This window comes from Podarcis liolepis (assembly GCF_965112155.1).
Source record: "Podarcis liolepis genome assembly, chromosome: 6".
Classification (NCBI taxonomy): domain Eukaryota; kingdom Metazoa; phylum Chordata; class Lepidosauria; order Squamata; family Lacertidae; genus Podarcis; species Podarcis liolepis.
This window is the reverse complement of record NC_139559.1, coordinates 98852721-98871279: the sequence shown is the minus strand read 5'-3', so window position 1 is coordinate 98871279 and position 18559 is coordinate 98852721. Positions and strand designations below refer to the sequence as shown.

Sequence of the window (18559 nt, the reverse complement as noted above, 5' to 3'; positions counted from 1 at the left end):
AGGGCACCAGAGTCGTGGAAGGAAGCATATATCACACTTATACCGAAAACAGAGTCTGAGAAGACACAGCTTAAGAACTACCGCCCTATATCATTGCTCAATGTGGATTACAAATTTTTTGCTGATATTATGGCTAAAAGGTTAAGAAAGATACTGGTAGAAGAAATCCATAAAGATCAAGCGGGCTTTCTCCCGGGGAGACACTTGTCTGACAATACGAGGAATATAATTAACATTTTAGAAAAATTACAAGTGAAGATCAATACAAAAGCAGTTTTGATATTTGTGGACGCGGAGAAAGCCTTTGACAATATTTCTTGGAGTTTTATGAAGAAAAATTTACAGGGAATGGGGGTAGGCCAAGGTTTTGAAAACGGTATAGGTGCAATTTATTCAGAACAAAAAGCTAAATTGATTGTGAATAACGTAGTTACAGAAGAGTTTAAGATTGAGAAAGGAACACGACAGGGGTGCCCAATCTCTCCATTGCTCTTTATATCGGTCCTGGTGGTTTTGCTAAATATGATTAGAAAGGAACAATTGGTTAAAGGCATACAAGTCGGAGGCATACAAGTTGAAAGCATTTGCGGATGATTTGGTATTGACATTACAGGAGCCAGAATCTAGTACTAAAAGAGTATCGGAATTGATTCAAGAATTTGGTCAACTAGCAGGTTTCAAGTTGAATAAGCTGAAAACTAAGGTTTTAGAGAAAAATCTAACACCGATTGAGAGAGAGAGGTTTCAGAAAGAGACAGGATTAACATTGGTTAAGAAAGTGAAATACCTTGGGGTTAATATGACTGCTAAGAATGTGAACCTTTTTAAAGATAATTATGAAAAATGTTGGATGGAAGTGAAAAAAGATCTAGAAATATGGTCAAATTTGAAGCTTTCATTGCTAGGCCGAATCGCAGCGATAAAAATGAATGTATTGCCAAGAATGTTGTTCTTGTTTCAATCATTGCAAATTTTGGATAAAATGGACTGTTTCAAGAAGTGGCAGAGAGATATTTCTAGATTTGTCTGGCAGGGCAAGAAGCCCAGAATAAAATTCAAAATATTAACTGATGCAAAAGAAAGAGGTGGATTTGCCCTGCCAGACCTCAAACTTTACTATGAATCAGCTGCTTTTTGCTGGCTGAAAGAATGGCTGCTTCTTGAGAACACAGACATTTTGGATTTAGAAGGTTTTAATAACGTATTTGGGTGGCATGCATATCTGTTGTATGATAAGGTCAAAGCACATAAAGCATTTAAAAACCATACTGTCAGGAAAGCTTTGTTTAATGTTTGGATAAGATACAAGGATCTGCTTGAAAACAAAACTCCTAGCTGGTTGTCACCATTGGAAGCTAAGGCTCTGAAAAAGCTCAATATGGAGGCCAATTGGCCGAAATATTGGGAGATATTGGAACAAGAAGGAGACAGATTAAAGCTGCAGAGCTTTGAAAAACTAAAATACAAAGTACGGGATTGGCTTCATTATTATCAAATAATGGAGGTTTATAATTTGGATAAGAAAATTGGGTTTCAGGTGGAGAAATCAAAATTGGAAACAGAATTGTTAGATCCAAAAACTAAGAATTTGTTGAGAATGTATAACTTGCTGTTGAAATGGAATACTCACGATGAAACGGTGAAATCAGCTATGATTGAATGGGCTCAAGATGTTGGACATAACATCATGATGGCTCACTGGGAACAGTTATGGACCACAGGTATTAAGTTTACGGCATGTAATGCCTTAAGAGAGAATATAATGAAAATTATATACAGGTGGTACATAACACCAGTCAAGCTTGCAAAAATCTATCATTTGTCCGATAATAAATGTTGGAAATGTAAAGAAACTGAAGGTACATTCTTTCACCTTTGGTGGACGTGCCCAAGGATTAAGGCTTTCTGGGAGATGATCTATAATGAAATGAAAAAGGTACTTAAATATACCTTCCAGAAGAAACCAGAGGCCTTTCTCCTGGGCATGGTCGGCCAATTGGTGCCAAAGAAGGATAGAACTTTTTTTATGTATGCAACAACAGCAGCAAGAATACTCATCACAAAATACTGGAAGACACAAGATTTACCCACTCGGGAAGAATGGCAGATGAAAGTAATGGACTATATGGAACTGGCGGAAATGACTGGCAGAATCCGAGACCAAGGTGAAGAGTTGGTGGAAGAAGATTGGAAAAAATTTAAAATTTATTTACAGAAACATTGCAAGATCCAGGAATGCTAGAAGGGTGTTGGAATGAAGCAATGTGGTTTTAGCAGAAATGATAGAAAAGATTAGGTAAAAAATGATTTTTTAAGTGGTGAAACGAGAATGTAAAATTATAGTACACTAAGATAAATTATTAGGATAAAAACCAAGCGGAAAGGATTTGCTGAAATACTTAATTGAACTAGAATACAAAAAAGGGAGGTATGAGGAGGTCAGGGAAACAAGTAAATGAAAGATAAGACATGGAAAGATGGAATTGTTTTTAATTGTTTATATTTCCTTGTATTTTGTATTTTCTGCTCTCCTTTCCCCCCCTTTTTGTAACTTCTTTGAAACTCTAATAAATATTATTTAAAAAAAAAACAGATGGCAGGCTTCCACAGGTCTCACCAGGCCAGAAAGGGTGTGAGTACCAGTAAACGGCACTGGCAAGTCTGGCTCTATGCTTAACCCCACAGAGCAAGAACCAGCAGATCAAAGCATAGCCCAAGTGGGGCAGACCTTACCCATCATCACGTGTCCAGTTCTAGGAACCATCTTGCCCTTGGACTCCTCCCTGCACAGAAAATGCATTGGCAAATGTAAATGAACAGTGCTCAAGCTCATGGAAGCACCAACAGAGCAAAATTTCCCTTCTTGCAAAGTTTGCTCACAAATCACATTAATTCAAGAAATCCCCTCACATTTTATCCTAAGTGTTCAAACATTACGGCCGTGATAGTTCATTGGCTATTTTGTTGCTCCAGTTCCTTCCCTTTGGGCTAATAGGCTGCATTTGAAGACTAATTTTGCCCCTGGGATGGTGATGGGGAGCAGTCCTGCTTGGGGGAAACTTCTGGAAAATGGCACATGAAGAGGAGCAGCCTCGTGCGCCAGAGATTCCAAACCAGCAGCTAAGAGAGACAGAAAGCATTCGGATAGCCAGAAACGTTCATGGAGTGGGTGTTGTCTGCCTCTCACCTGCATTCAGGGCTGACCCACAAACGCCCTCATGTCAAGGAAAGTGTGTCCAGAACCCTCTGCCGCTGGAGTCTCACCAGAAACAGGACTTACTGTTGAGAGTTCATGTTTCAAGGCAAAACTATCCAATTATCACTTTCTGGAACTATTTGAGAACTGGAACAGAGGCATCTTTGGAAATTCATCTTTATCTAAATTTTGCTAATGCAATTTCTACTACTGCCAAACTTTACATGTCTTTACATGGAGAGCCAGTGTGGTGTAGTGGTTAAGAGCAGTAGTCTCGTAATCTGGGGAACTGGGTTTGCGTCTCCGCTCCTCCACCTGCAGCTGCTGGGTGACCTTGGGCCAGTCACACTTCTCTGAAGTCTCTCAGCCCCACTCACCTCACAGAGTGTTTGTTGTGGGGGAGGAAGGGAAAGGAGAATGTGAGCCGCTTTGAGACTCCTGAAGGGGAGTGAAAGGCGGGATATCAAATCCAAACTCTTCTTCTTCTTCAAACTCTTCTACCTAGAAGTAAGCCCCATCAAGCTCAGTGGGACTTACTCACAAGTAAGTGGGTATCCGATTGCAGCCTAAATAGCACTACCTTGGACAAGCATAACTTCTCATTTTCAAATTAAGTTCGTTAGTAATTACCATAGACCAGGGGTCGGCAAGGCTTACTGGGCATGGGCTGGATCACTCCTGCGGAGATCCTCCGTGGGCCGGGCCGGCATAGCATGACGCCAGGAGAATCCTGGAATTAGCCAATCACGTGGGGCCCATTATGTAAATAATGTATATAAAGCAGACATTCTGGGGGAAACTCCATTCCTCCTCACCACTATGAGCTGAATAAAGAGCATGAAATCCACTCTTGACTCCAAGTATATTTCACTGGCAATGAAAGCTGAGCTGACTGCCACACACAGCACCGCAGCACCGCCACCTGCTGCATCGCTGCCTTGCATCGTGTATCCAGGCTTCAGCTCTGGGCCCCAAGGAATTCAGCATGGCAACCAACAGCAGCTTCTCGCTGTTCAACCCAGCATCCGGAGTCTGGGAAGCGTATGCCTCCCGTTTCACCTTCCTCCTAGAAGCCAAAGGGGTCACCACTGAAGAAGACGCCAAAAAGAGGGCGATATTCTTAAGCGTCTGAGGAGAGGAGGCATTCAAAATCGCCTGGGCTCTCCTTGTGCCTGAAGACGTTGCTACTGTTCCTTACAAAACAATAATGGAACGGCTGAAGGGGCACTTCTCGCCGCAGCCCTCGGTGGTGGCTTGTTGAAATGCCTTCTATGCAAAGCAGCAAGCCCCTGGGAAACCATAACTGGGTTTGTGACCTCCCTCCGCCAAGCTGCCCGGTTCTGCAACTTCTCAGAGCTGGAGAACATGCTTCGTGACCGCCTCGTCGGTGGCCTGAAGGATGAGAAGCTGCAATGATGCCTCTACGCCAAGAAGCACCTAACGTTCCAGGTTGCTCTGGAGGAGGCCCTGGCAACTGAAGCTGCCGAGAGGACGACGCAAGAGGCACAGCCGAGCCTGCCACCCCAATCGAGGGTCCACCACAAAAACTTCGCCGACGACTCAGGATCCAACAGGAAGGAGGTGCACCAAGTTCTGGGGTGCACTCAAGCAGCGCACAGACCACAGCTGCCTCGATGAGAAGGAGGGAACTGTGCAAGCTGTGGGGAGAGTCACGAGAGGAGGACCTGCCGTTTCCGCAACTCAGAGTGCAGGCAGTGCAGAAAATTGGGATACATCGCCTGGGTGTGTCGGGTTTGGCCCACCCGACGCCAGGCATCGGATGACCGATCCAAGAGCCCAGGTCCCGGGGCCCAACGCACCAAGGCAACTCACAGAGATCACGGACTGTCAGGTATACCAGTTGCCCCACCCCAACGTAGAGAAAATTTATGTAGAGGTACAGATAGAGGGGGCCCCGTGCCGCATGGAGCTTGACACGGGATCAACTCTATCGACAATCTTGGCAAGGACCTTAAGAAAACTGTGCCCTACTGGGGGTCCCAAACTCAGGCCGGCCCCATTCACCCTCCGGGACTTCCAGAAACGTAAGGTCCCCACAATGGGGGTGGGGACCTTTAGGGTGCAATATCGCGGGCAGACGTGTCAACTGAACTTGCTTGTGGTCAAGGGCCCCTATGTTAGCTTACTGGGATTGGCATAGTTTGGACCACTGGGGCTCGTCCTCACTGGGGTGAACCACACTAGCTTACCAGTTGATGTGGACACCATATGCAAGGAATTTCCGGGGGGTTTCGATGGGAAATTGGGACAGTATACAGGCCATTGCCCTACAGCTGGACCCCGCAGTACGACCTGTCAGGCTCAAGGCCTGCCGGGTCCCGTTCACCCTGAAACCCTGTATAGACGAAGAATTGACCGGCTCGTGAAGCAAGGAGTGCTAGAGCCCGTGCCTAATGCCCCCTGGGAAACCCCAATCATCACACCCATCAAGCCTAATGGTTTGGTCTGCATCTGCGCAGGCTACAAATGTACCATAAACAAGGCCCTCACGGCCGACGTATACCCAGTGCCAGTGGTCAGCCATGTTCTTGCCACCCTGGCTGGGTCAAAATTTTTTGGTAAGCTGGACTTGGCCCAAGCCTATCAACAGCTGCCGGTGGATGAGGCCACAGCAGAGGCACAGACGATTGTGACGCACAGAGGAGCATTCAGGGTAAAGCGGCTGCAATTCGGGGTCAGTGTGGCACCAGGCATATTCCAGAATCTAATGGACTCGCTCCTTAAAGGGATTCCTGGCGTCACCCCCTTCTTCGATGATGTGTTGATTGCCGGGCCCACACCAGAGGAGTTTGAGGACCGCCTCCGCACCGTTCTGCACCGTTTCCAGACGGCGGGTCTCAAGGTGAAGCGGGAAAAGTGTATACTAGGAGTGCCTCAGGTGGACTTTCTGGGATTTATGGTGGACGCAGAAGGGGTCCACCCGACTGGGGACAAGGTACGGGCCATTTGTGATGCCCCAGCACCCAAGGGACTATTGAACTTTTATCATGCCTCCCCCCCCCATAAGGCGGTGGTAGTGGAGCCCCTACACAGACTCCTGGACAAGCGGGCCCCTTGGGTGTGGGGCCAGTGCCAGGAAGCCACATTCGAGGCAGTCAAGGACTTGCTCATCTTAACCTTGGTCTTGGCACACTTCGATGAGAGGCTGCCGGTGGTGCTAGCCTTACCCTACGGAATCGGCGCTGTCCTGGGACACCAGCTCCCGGATGGAAGAGAGGTGCCGGTAGCATACTTTTCCCAGACACTCGCCGCAGCCGAGCAGAACTACTCGCAAATCGACAATGAGGGTCTGGCAATCGTGAAGGGAGTAAAAAAATTCCATGATTTCTTGTATGGGCAGCCCCTTCCCGTGGTGACTGACCACAAGCTGTTGCTTGGTTTGTTTGCCCCCGAAAAGCAGACCCCCCAGGTGCCAAGTCTCCTCGCGTCCTCAGGTGGTCAATTTTCCTTGCCGGCTACCAGTATGCACTGATTCACCGCCCTGGGAAGGCGATGGGCCATGCGGACGCCCTCAGCAGGCTACCACTACCGGAAACAGGCCCCAACCCAGCACCCGCACAAGAGGTTATGAGCCTGGATCTGCTTCCCGACCGCCCCATTCAGGCACAAAAGGTTGCGCACCATTCCAAGAAAGATAAGGTCATCTCCCGGGTCCTGGACTGGGTGTGGAGGGGACGGCCCAGCAGCAGCCCCGGGCCAGAATTTGCAGGCTACACAACCCATAAACATGAACTGTCAGCCCACAAGAGGTGCCTGTTATGGGGAAGCAGGGTTGTCGTTCCCCATCCCTTCTGCAAAAGGGTCCTCACAGCCCTACACGAGACACACCCAGGGGTAGTGAGAATGAAGGCCCTCTCCAGGAGTTATGTGTGGTGGCCGGGGATTGACAGAGAGATAGAGGCCGGGGTCAAACACTGTCAGGCCTGCCAAGAATCCCACCCAGATCCCCCAAGGGCCCCAGTCCAGTCCTGGGTGTCTGCCCGAGCACCATGGTCACGCCTGCACGCCTGCACGTGGACTTCGCTGGCCCCTTTCAGGGGAAAACAGTCTTCATAGTGGTGGACTCCTACACCAAATGGCTGGAAGTCGCACTGGTACCATCCACTTTTATGTCCGCAGCCATCCGGGTACTACGCAGGCTGTTTGCAACCCATGGGCTCCCTGACACTCTCGTCTCAGACAACAGAACCGCATTTATGTCAGGAGAATTGCAGACCTTCACAGTGCAGAACGCCATCCGCCACATCCACTCGGTGCCATTCCACCCTGCCACCAATGGCCAAGCAGAGTGCATGGTGTGGACCACCAAGGACACCCTCCGCCGCATGACGCAAGGGGATTGGGAATACCACATTGCCACATTCCTTCTAGCACAGGACAGCACCCCCAGCTCAACGACTGGCCAGAGCCCCGCTGAACTATTAATGGGCTGACGCCTTGCAATCAGACTGAACCATCTTCACCCCAACAGAGCTCAGGATGAGGTGGTGGTTGGGGAAGGCAGGAACCCCCGGACTTTCGTGGCCCAGGACCCAGTGTAAGCAAAGAATTTTGGGGCAGGCCCGGAATGGGTACTTGCCACAGTCACCGGGGTCACTGGCCCCGTGTCATAGAATCATAGAATCATAGAGTTGGAAGAGACCACAAGGGCCATCGAGTCCAACGAGGTGCTAACGAAGAGAGGGGCTATGCTGCCACTGCCACTGCCACCAGCTACAGCAACGATTCCAGGGAGAAAACCAGGAGGAGGACAGGTCAGAGGACTCCCAAGGAAACAGTGGGGCAGTGAGGCCCGTAGAACAGGAAGGGCCAGCAGGGGAGGCAGAATCAGTAAATACAGAGAGGACCCGCGAGGCCGAAAGGACACCGGAACCAGAGCCACGACTGAGCGAGCCGGTTGTGCCAGACCAAACGGCCCCACTGCAGCCAGCATCCTCGGAAAACGAGCCAGAACCCGAACCCCTGACCAGGGAACACCCCAGGCCGCAACACACATGTAGGCAGCCGGCGTACCTTGAGGACTATGAATGCAACCTCCTGGGCAGGACTGGAACTTAGAGGGGAGGAGTTCAATAGGATCCAAAATGCAGCAGTCTGATTGGTCCTAGAACAATAGGATCCAGAATGCAGCAATCTGATTGGTCCACAGGAGCCACCCAATCCAGCTCCAGGTGGAAGTTAATCTGCAACCTGATTGGCCTACAGGAGAATCCCGGAATTAGCCAATCACGTAGGGCCCATTGTGTAAATAATGTATATAAAGCAGACATTCTGGGGGAAACTGCATTCCTCCTCACCACTATGAGCTGAGCATGAAATCCACTCTTGTCTCCGAGTATATTTCAGCTGCCAAAAGGTCAGCAGCCAGATGAGAAAGTCAGGATGGCACCTTCTGCAGAATCAATTTAGCTCCATTAGATGCTCAATTTCCCTGCTTTTCACAGAAGAGCAGTGAGCTGCCAGGGAAGCAGGAGACATGCAGTCATCCCTGGGGAGAGATGCTCCAATGAGGTCGGGTTGCAATCAATAGGCACATATCTTGTGAAGCAGGGCAGGGAGAAGCCCTTAAACCATGATCTGAATACTTCACCCTTTTCTAGATGACTCTGTGCAACCCAATGGCCAGGCTTCCCTTATCGTAAGGTGACGGAGGGCAGAAGGACTCCTTCTTGCAGAGGAAATTAAACTACGGAGTTGGCATGAGCAAAGAAGTCAGGAAGGCTGACTGTTATGGGATAGCTCCATAAAACACACCCACTGCAACTGTGATACATTACACAAATAGGGAAGTGTTGATTTATGCAGTTTCACAATTTTATTTTGAAACAAAATTAAAAAATTCCTTCCAGTAGAACCTTAGAGACCAACTAAGTTTGTTATTGGTATGAGCTTCCATGTGCATGCACACTTCTTCAGATACCTGCCAACCTAGCAATTCAAAAGCACGTCAAAGTGCAAGTAGATAAATAGGTACCACTCCGACGGAAAGATAAATGGCATTTCCGTGTGCTGCTCTGGTTTGCCAGAAGCGGCTTAGTCATGCTGGCCACATGACCCGGAAGCTGTACGCTGGCTCCCTCAGCCAATAAAGCGAGATGAGCACCGCAACCTCAGAGTCGGCCATGACTGGACCTAACGGTCAGGGGTCCCTTTACCTTTACCTTTAAGGTGCTACTGGAAGGATTTTTTTTTACTTTGTTTTGACTATGACAAACCAACACAGCTACTACCTGTAACTAATTTTATTTTGTTATGCTGCAGAATCTGGAATTATGTGTATTTTGTATTTCAATACTTTAAAAATATTAGATGTTACAGGAAAGCACAGAGGTAATAGGAAAATGAAGAATCATTGAGGGCTTTATTTTGTACAAAGAGGCTTTCCTTTTTATCTTTCTCACATCCTCTGAAATTCTTGTGCAGAGCTGCCCTCTTTTCCACGTATCAGGAAGACCAACCCTATCCTTCTGCTACAAGCCATTATGTCAGGACTAACATCAGCACCACACAGATGCCGTCCTATGGCCAACTAGTGGCAGAGCCATCACCTCAATCGTGGCAGAAACCAAAGCAGGTGTAGCAAAGACAACAGAGAGTCCCTTCCTGACGACGAGGTCCCTGCATACCAACCAAGCCTCCATTAGCCTTCTATGGAAGACACCAACGGACATGTGGCAACGGCAGAATGCCAGAATGACATCACCCTTCCCAGCTCACATCCTGTATTCCCTTCTTACATATAAGGCGCAAGCACATTCCCAGGAATGGGCAACAGGACCTCCCACATCAGAGGCCTCCCATGACCCTCTGGCCACTTCCCTTTTTGGGGAAATTGCCTGTTTATTCCTACCTTCTACTTCCTCTATTTAACCTGCTCTAGGACCACAGGAGGACTTGAACACTTATCCTGCAGCTGCCAAGTTGACTCAGGAGCCACCAGTGAGGGATCTTGCTCCCAGCTCCTTTGGAATCTCAAGTGTGTAATGTCCACCAGGCCATCCTTAATCATGTGCTTGTTAATATAATCAAAGAACTCTTATTAATATACCGTAATCGGAGTACTGAGGCAGAAGCTACTTTTGCAGAAGCCATGCTGATTCTTCTTCAGCAAAGGTTTGTTCTATATACTTAATATATATATTTTAAAATGCACCCCTTATTTTCAACTTTGGGGGGAGCAAAGTTTGTACTCCTTTTTGTTCTCTTTATTTGGACAATACTTCCATTTTCTGGAAGGCCTTTTACAGGGGCTGCAAACAGCTTCCTTGACTCTTCTTATTAACTACACTGACATCTTTGATATATACTGCAGCTAAGTTTCTTTTATCATTGTTTTGAAAAACCTGCAAGCATCCTGGAGAAAATGTGACACTTTTGAAAAATCACACAGAAGAAATACAAATAACCTACAGGATAACCAGACATAAACAATAAAGAGGTTCTTACCAGTTGTAGAAGAGGGAATTTGGGGTGGTGTGGCTTGTCATACACCTGTCCCAAACCCCTCTTTCATATAACTGTTCTAAGCACAAGGCCCAGATCTTCTTCTCCTTTGCACATGAGAACTGTAACCAATGCCCTCCCCCCGGCCCCAAATATAACCCCATCAGACTTTACTGGGTCAGTCCCAATTTTGATGCCATTCCATGTTTTCACAAATGAATCACTTTAATAAAGGAGGAGCCAAGACATTATTATAAGTTATTATAAGTTGTTGTTATTATAAGTTATTATAAAATATAAAATAAGCATGGGGATGGAGTTGACAGGCAAAAAAACATATTTATCATAGAATGAAGAATTGGAATGACAATAAGATAAGATTAAATTAAACTGAAAAAGAACAGGACTGATTTATTACTTATAGATGAGAATCAAATACATAAATATAGCATGGAGGCTAAACAGTTCAGCAAAAAAAGTTGCCGAGAAGGATTTAAAGCTTATGGCACATAATAAAATGAACATCCTTTACAGTTTACTTGATAAAATGCTGCCTGCCATTTGAACAGTATTTAATTATTATTTTAGCATTTCCAACTACTTTCCACTTAAATGTCTACAAGACAGCTCACAACAATATATACACTAAAAACAATGGGTAAGCACAGAAAACAAAATTTAGAGCAGCTGAGAGTGCTAAACAGCATCCAAGTCGCCTTCCTGCCCTTGGGGGTCCCTGAATGGGCCCCTGCTTCACAGGTGAAGGTTTTTTTGGGGGGTCACAAATAAGCTTTTTCATTCTGTGCCTTCACTGTGAGGAGGGAGTTTCACCCTGGGTGGGGCTGGTGAATCTTTCTCCCTGAAGAAATGGGGAAAGCACCCCTGGAAGAAAAGCCTTGCCTCCAGCTGGGTTCCTTCACTTGGATGACGCCTCCTCATCCCCCAGCAAATGGGGCCCTTCTCCAGCAGAGCCCAGCCCAACGCCTCCTCTCTGGGGTGCAAGCCCTCCCTGGATGATCCCTGCCGCTGTTCCAGGGGGCTTGAAATGCAGCCTTTCCGGGGGATGGGCTGCGCCAGGGCAAAGAAGAGTACAAGCCAGCTGTCCCAAGGCAGCCTCTTCTGCAGATGCTCTTCTGTGACTGTCGGGCATTAAGAGTCACAGCACCAGCAGCTCAGGCCACAAGGGAAGAGAGTTGTGCAACCCAGTAAGAGATGCCCACTCACTGCAGGGAACCCTTAAAGGCACAAGCAGGAAGAAGCCCACAAAGCACACCAATGGGGAAAGCCCTACTTACCCCTTCTGCCAGCCCCCTTTGGCTCAGGTCATGGACTGGTGATGAGCCAGGAAGAAGACATGAAGACCTGCCTGGCTCACCGTGAGGCCCTCCCTTTGCACAGGACTTTCTTCTTGCAAGAAACTAAACGGGAGGGAAGCCTGAAGCAACAACTGCCCCCTTCCTCAACACACACAGGCATGCAGCCTGGAAGGGAAGGAAGTGCTGCCTGCAGAATCCAGAGGCTGAGCCTCCCCAGTGACTGCCTGGCACCGTGAAGTCAGCAGCCCCATGGAGGGGGAGCCCAGGCAGGCGGAGGTGGGAAAAGCAGCAGGCAGCTCCTTGGGTCAGGCTGAGGAAAATAAGAAAAAGGCTCTTCCTGCTTTATCTAAGCCCAAACGGCTGGGCACTGACTGGCCAAGGGGCTTTTGACCACTTTAACATCACAGAAAGCCCTGGGGGAGCAGGCTGAATTATTCAGCTCCTGGTAGATTCAGCTTTAAAGACTGCTGCCAAGAGCCCCAGTGTGGAGAGGATCCTTTTAGAAGATATTGGATGAAGCCGGCCACTGCTCTTTCCCTGCCCTCCTGTCCTCTGCAGAGAGACAGCTGCTCCTCTGGGCTCTTCTCAGTCTCAGCTGCATTTATGGCTCCTGTGGGCCCGCCCTGAACCTCAGAAGCATTACAGGCTAAGTGAGATTTCAAAGGGCAGAAGACCATTAGTGAAGTTGCATCCTCAGAAAGTGACTCGGGGGCACAAAATAGCTGCTCCATGGGAGAAGATAAGTGAATCAGTCTCCCTGAAAATTAGCAGCACAGGCTGAAATTCGGGGTGGAGGGACCATGAGGGCGGGGTTGCTTAACCCTTTCCTTCCTGAAAAGAGCAGCCTTCTGGCTTAAAAGGGGAAATAACAGTGGCAGCTGGTGAATGCTGGACCTGGTAGGGCAACTAGGAGGTCTTATAGGCAGGGGGTGTGTGGAATGGGGAAAGTTGCCACCCAGAACTGTTAACAAGGGTCGCCATAAACGTCCAGAGCTATGAGAAAAGGTCCTCCTGCTTCTTCACTTCTAGACCTACTTTCCAGAATATGGAGTAACATTGTGGGACATTTATTGGATCTGGGAGAACAGGGTAAAAGCCACGGCTTGGCCCTCAAGTGAGGCCTTTGGCCAGTCATTGTCTCTCAGCCTCACCTACCTCATAGGGTCATTGTGAGGATAACATGGGAAATGGGAAACCAGGAGGGCCACCTTGAGCACTTTGGAGGAAAGGTGGGGTATAAGGGGAAAGGAGTCATGGAATCATAGAACTGTCACGTGGGAGGGGATCCCAAGCAGCTCAGCTGGTCCAACCCTCTGTGATGCAGGCATCTCAACTACAGGAGAGCCCACAACCTCTAAACAGTACCACCAGAAAGCTCTTCCGGATGTTCAGTTGGACTCTCCTTTCTTGTATAGAGCATTGCAACAATCTATTCTGGAAGTTACCAGAGCATGGCGTCACCACAGCCACTTCTTTCTAAAAGGGGCGAGAGATGGTGAAGCAGTCAGAGCTCGAAAAAGGCCCTCCTAGTCACCAAGGCCATCAGCTGAATCCAGTAACATCCCCAAGCTGGGAATCTGTTCCATCCAAGGGAGTGCAACCCTGTCCATGACCGGATGTCTCTCCACTTCCTGGGACACTAAAGACCTCCATCTTTTCAGGATTCAGCTTCAACATATTGCCCACGTCCAGGACATCAATGCCTCCAAGCACTGGTCTGATTTGTTTGCACAAAGTCTGCAGAGAGTTTGTCCACCTTTGGTGCCCACCCAGCACTCAACTCTCACCTGTGGTTCCTAGAAGCTGTCGGCACGAGACAGCGGACACACCCCGGGAAACGGCATTGACTGGCCAGCTGAAGCAGTTGAGGGGAGTTGAGGGGTCTGAAACCCCTGGTGAGTTAGGGATTTCCATGAAGGCCAAGAGAGGACCCAACAGTCAAGAAGGTGGTTTCTGCACATGCTGCAGAGGGAAGTGAGGAGCAGATGGGGCTTGTCAACCTGGGAAGGGAGCCCATCTAGGAGAAAGAACACTCTGACCTTAAACCTTTGCTGCCTTGCAGGACATCTCCAGGAGAAGAAACGCTCAGGGGTCAACCCTACACAAAACTGGAGCGGAGGCCCTAAGATGGTTAGATGGCTCCCTGTACGCCTCCTTCCAGCAACCCCTGCAGCCCACCTGGTGCCAAACATCTTGCTCCGCTCTCCTCTGGGCCCCATCAGCGAGGCTGAGAGAGGGGGTTTGCCATCCGGGCAGCCCAGGACCTCCAGACACTGTCCCCATGCTTGCACCCCAGGGAGGTCGCACTCCCTTGTCTCTCCAGACAGATGGATGCCAACAACATTCTGATTGGTTTGCAGGGAGGTCAGATCCTCCTTGAGCAACTATTACTTTCCAGGGCATTTTCTCCTCCATCTCCTTACTGCAAAAAGCCTGATTTTGAGGGGAAGGGGGTTTGTTGTGTAAGAGCCTGCAGTCAACTTCCACTGTGCCGGGATGTGGGTGAATTCCACCCCAAACCAGCAACCATCTGGCTGTGCCTGTGAAACGTGGTCATGAAGCCGGGTACCAGCTTGGGCGCTTCCTGGGATTTTCTTTCAGGTTCACACGCCGCCGGGAAGAGGCCGAGCGGGGTAAGAGGCCACCATCCCCGCGCGCCCCTCTCGGGATCCCCCTCGCGCGCGGGCGCAGCAAAGAGCCTCCGCGGAAAGGGAGCGCGCAGCGGCCCGAGAAGAAGAGGCGGGCGGGGGGGGGGGAGTGCCGCTGGCAATGACCATTGTGCCACACGACCCTCCGGGCGGCGCCAGGCCGAGGCTGCCCAAGGCCGCCCGCTTCCTCCCCGGGGCGCCCTCTGCCCTTGAGCAAGGCCCCCGGCCCCCGGGGCAGCGCTGTCTGGCCCGCGGCGCGCTGGAGCTGCGCCGCCCCAGGCCCGGGGCGCCTTCCCTCCGCGGCCGGGCAGGCACCCTCCGGCGCGCCGCGACCCCCAGCCGCCTCCCCGCGACGGCGCGTACCTGCTCCCTCCGGGATGCCGTCGCCTCCCCGCGCGCTCCCGGAGCCGCCTCCAGCTGAGCCGCGCGCAGCCGCGGCGCCGTCTCGGCGGGAGGAAGGGGCTGCCGCAAGGAGGACCGCGAAAAGGAGCGCATCTCTTGCGAGAGGCAGAGGAAACCTTCGGAGCAGCCGCAGAAAAGGAGCCGGGCCTTTGCCAGGTCGGCGGGATGCGAAGCGCCTTGCGCTGCCTCCGTCCCGGGCGCCTCCAGAAAGGAGTTTCCTGGGCCAGCAGCCACGTGAGGGCATGAAAATACAACAAACAAACAAAACACATTTATGGTTTGGGTTTTTGGTACATTTAATACGATTTCCCACCTGAGAAGTAAAAAATAACCATTTTACATCTGCAGCCACTGCTGGTATAGAAGCTTGCCAGCACATTTGTCTGTGGGAGAATCATGGCATCCGAGAATGGCAGAATTGGAAGGGACCCAAGGGTCATCTAGTCCAACCCCTGCGATGCCGGAATCTCAGCTCAAGCGACCCTGACGGAGGGCCATCCAACCTCTGCTTCCAGGAAGGGGAGTCCACCACCTTCCATCCCACTGGTAAACAACCCTGACAGACAAAAGGTTCTTCCTGCTGTTGAGTCGGAAGCTCCTTCCTTGTAACTTGAAGCCAGGGGTTCGAGTCCTACGCACCAGAGAAGGAGAAAACAAGCACGTTCCCTCTTCCATGTGACAGCCCTTCAGATACAGTATTGGAAGGTGGCTCTCCTATCTCCTCTCAGTCTCCTCCAGGCTGAGCATGTCCAGCTCCTTCAACCGTTCCTCATCAGGCTTGATCATCTTGGTCGCCCTTCTCTACATACGTTCCAGCTTGTCAACATCCATGGGTGTAAGTGGGGGGGGGCAGCTGCCCCTCATCAAGTAAATAAATAAAAATACTGAATTAACTGAACAATTGTGTCACAGATAACTCGGTTCTGCCCCCTCCCAACATAAATCCTGGCTACACCCATGTAGCAGCCTTCTTAAATTGTGGTGTCCAGAACTGAACACAGTATTCCAGGTGTGGTCTGACCAAGGCAGAATCGAGTGGTACTATGACTTCCCTTGATCTGGACACTTCATTTCTGTGGATGCAGCCTAGAATAGCATTTGCTTTTTTTGCTGCTGTATCACATTGCTGACTCATGTTCAGCTTGTAGTTCACCAAGACCCCAAGGTCCTTTTCACATATACTGCTAGTCAGCCAGGTGTCCCCTGGCTGCCCCACTAGACCCCCCCCCCGGCATTGTTGTGCGAAGATAAGTGACAATGGCTTGCTCTCCTTTGCCAAGTTTCAGCAAGGGGGGGGCAGGGGGCACATTCCTGTTTCACTTCAGGTGGCAAAGTGGAGTGGGCAGGCCCTGGAGGCATGGGAGAAGACAGAGGAGCCTGGGAGATGTGGCTCAGTAGATTGTGGTCCTTTTCTTCGCATCGCAGTGTCTTGGATTCTCACGCCACGTTCCGACATGTGACTCTTCTGAGCATTCTAAACTTTCCCAGTATAGCCTGGGATTATTTAGTAGGCGATGCTGGGGACTGGAACTGGGAATTCCACCGTCTGCAGAAGGTCCTCCTGGAAGGCATGGACAGTGAAGAGGTAGCTTTGTTGCCTTCAGTCCCAACCACTAGGTCAGGGGTCAGCAACATTTTTCAGCCGTGGGCCGGTCCACTGTCTCTCAGACCATGTGGTGGGCCAGACTATTTTTTTTTGGGGGGGGGGAATAAACGAATTCCTATGCCCCACAAATAACCCAGAGATGCATTTTAAATAAAAGGACACATTCTACTCATGTAAAAACACGCTGATTCCCGTCCCGTCCCTGGGCCAGATTGAGAAGGTGGTTCAGCCGCATCCGGCCCACGGGCCTTAGGTTGCCTACCCCTGTACTAGGCATTCTGCACCCTACTTTCGTCCCTGGATCTGTTCGGGTGGAGATGTTAAAGCCGTATCGGGGGTGTATATGGGGAGTTAGCGGAGGGCTAGGGCCTGTGGTGGGGACACCTTGTGATCCTTCTGCAACAGTTTGCCCACCTTGGATCCCCAGCTCCTAGAAGCGTCTGCAGCCACAGCAGCCACACCCCGGGACGGCTCCCTTGTCCCCATTGTCTCTCGAAGGAGGACAGCAAATCCCTCTTCATCTCGGATGATGAACTGCTTCTCCTACTAAACCTTTACTGCCACCTAGAGGCTGACTCTGTTATGTAAGCAGACATGTTCAGAATTGGGCTATTATTTTATCATTAAAAACTTTGTAATAAGATTAATAAACATTTTAGTTTCAGACGACATCTACTGAAGGACATGCACAGCTCAGTTAGATGTTAGAGGCAAAGGCGACCATTTTCCAACTTTCTCTCCTTCTGTCTGTCTGTCTGTCTGTCTCTGTCCCTTTGGGTTGAGTTACTACCCTGTTTCAAATATTCTCTTTCATGTCAAGGTTTAATTTATTAATTGAGATCTCAACTTTATGTATAGAGTACAATCAATGAGGCTTACAACATATAAGATACAAACACAGTAAAGCATTAAAAAACAATCAGAAGGAATGATTATGGATGGACTCTACGGGGCTGCCTTTGAGTCTTCTGCTAGTGCAGAATGACACAGGCTAGCAAAGTTTTCCCAACAATTGAAATCAGGAGGGGGGATAAAAATCCTGGGGGTGAGTACTGAGGAGTGAGAGGGTAGGCTCTGGATTGGGAGGGAGCCTTCAGCAGAGAGCCCCCCCCCCGGCTCTCCTCCTTTGTGGGTAACGGTGGGCCTGCGCTCCAGGGGTGGGCATCCAAAACACCTCCCTTTCTCCAGCACTCCTTTTTGGCCCGGAAACTTTTTTTAAAAAAATTTAAGACAAGGATCAATATAGTTTGAGATTTTCTTTAACCTGCAGCAGCTGTACAGAAAAACAACCTCCCTCCCTCCCCCCCCCCATCCTAGTGCAGCACTGGGGCACTGAAAAAACCCAAATGGGAGGTGGAAACCATGGATATTTTCAGGGGTGCCATGGCCTCAGAAGTGGTGAGAAGCTCAAAGATTTCAGAAGCTACTCAATGTTCTGCCTGATCACCCCATGAGGAGTCTGCTAGAGTTCAGAAGAGAACATTTTTATGAGAAAACCAGCCAAGCTACTGCATAACCTACTTAGTTAACATTAATGGCTTCTCTATGACAGAGAGTGAGTGACAGATGTTCTTCAACAGCCCTGTACTCCCTCACCTATCCTACAGCCTCCATTGATTTCATTGGGGAGACGGCACGGGAACCTGCCTGTGGCAGAATAACCCACTGGGTAAATAGGCAGGAAACTGGACCCTCTGGCCTGTGTGTGTGTGAAGAACTGAAGCCAGATGAAAACATGCTTGTTTGAGGCTGAGCTTTGTCCCACTGTCTGTTTGCAGTTACCTTGGACTTTCTCCTGACTCTGTCGTCATCACGTTCATCTGGAGCAGCTGCCAATGTTTGCAGAGCAGCAGTGATCCTTCCCCCGAGGAACAGAACATGCCAGATTGCCCTTACACAGCATTTCTAAAAAGGCGGAGAGCCCTCG

The 18559-nt window shown here is 49.6% G+C and overlaps 1 protein-coding gene across 6 annotated transcripts in view; it reads right to left on the bottom strand.

The window, feature by feature from the left end:
* PDE4DIP (phosphodiesterase 4D interacting protein) overlaps window positions 1-15232 on the bottom strand; it is a 107962-nt gene extending 92730 nt beyond the window's left edge. For 3 of the 6 annotated variants that reach the window (XM_083507002.1, XM_083507008.1, XM_083506999.1), the window contains exons 1-2: window positions 14988-15232; window positions 2734-2783 (exon numbers count right to left, since the gene is read on the bottom strand). In XM_083507002.1, coding sequence (XP_083363128.1) covers window positions 2734-2764 — 31 coding nt within the window. In that variant the 5' untranslated portion in view covers window positions 2765-2783; window positions 14988-15232. Of the gene's footprint in view, window positions 1-2733; window positions 2784-8230; window positions 8322-8364; window positions 8417-11955; window positions 12548-14987 lie in introns of those variants that run through there. The other 3 variants (XM_083507004.1, XM_083507005.1, XM_083507003.1) reach the window with 3 other exon arrangements.
* Window positions 15233-18559: the final 3327 nt, after the last annotated feature.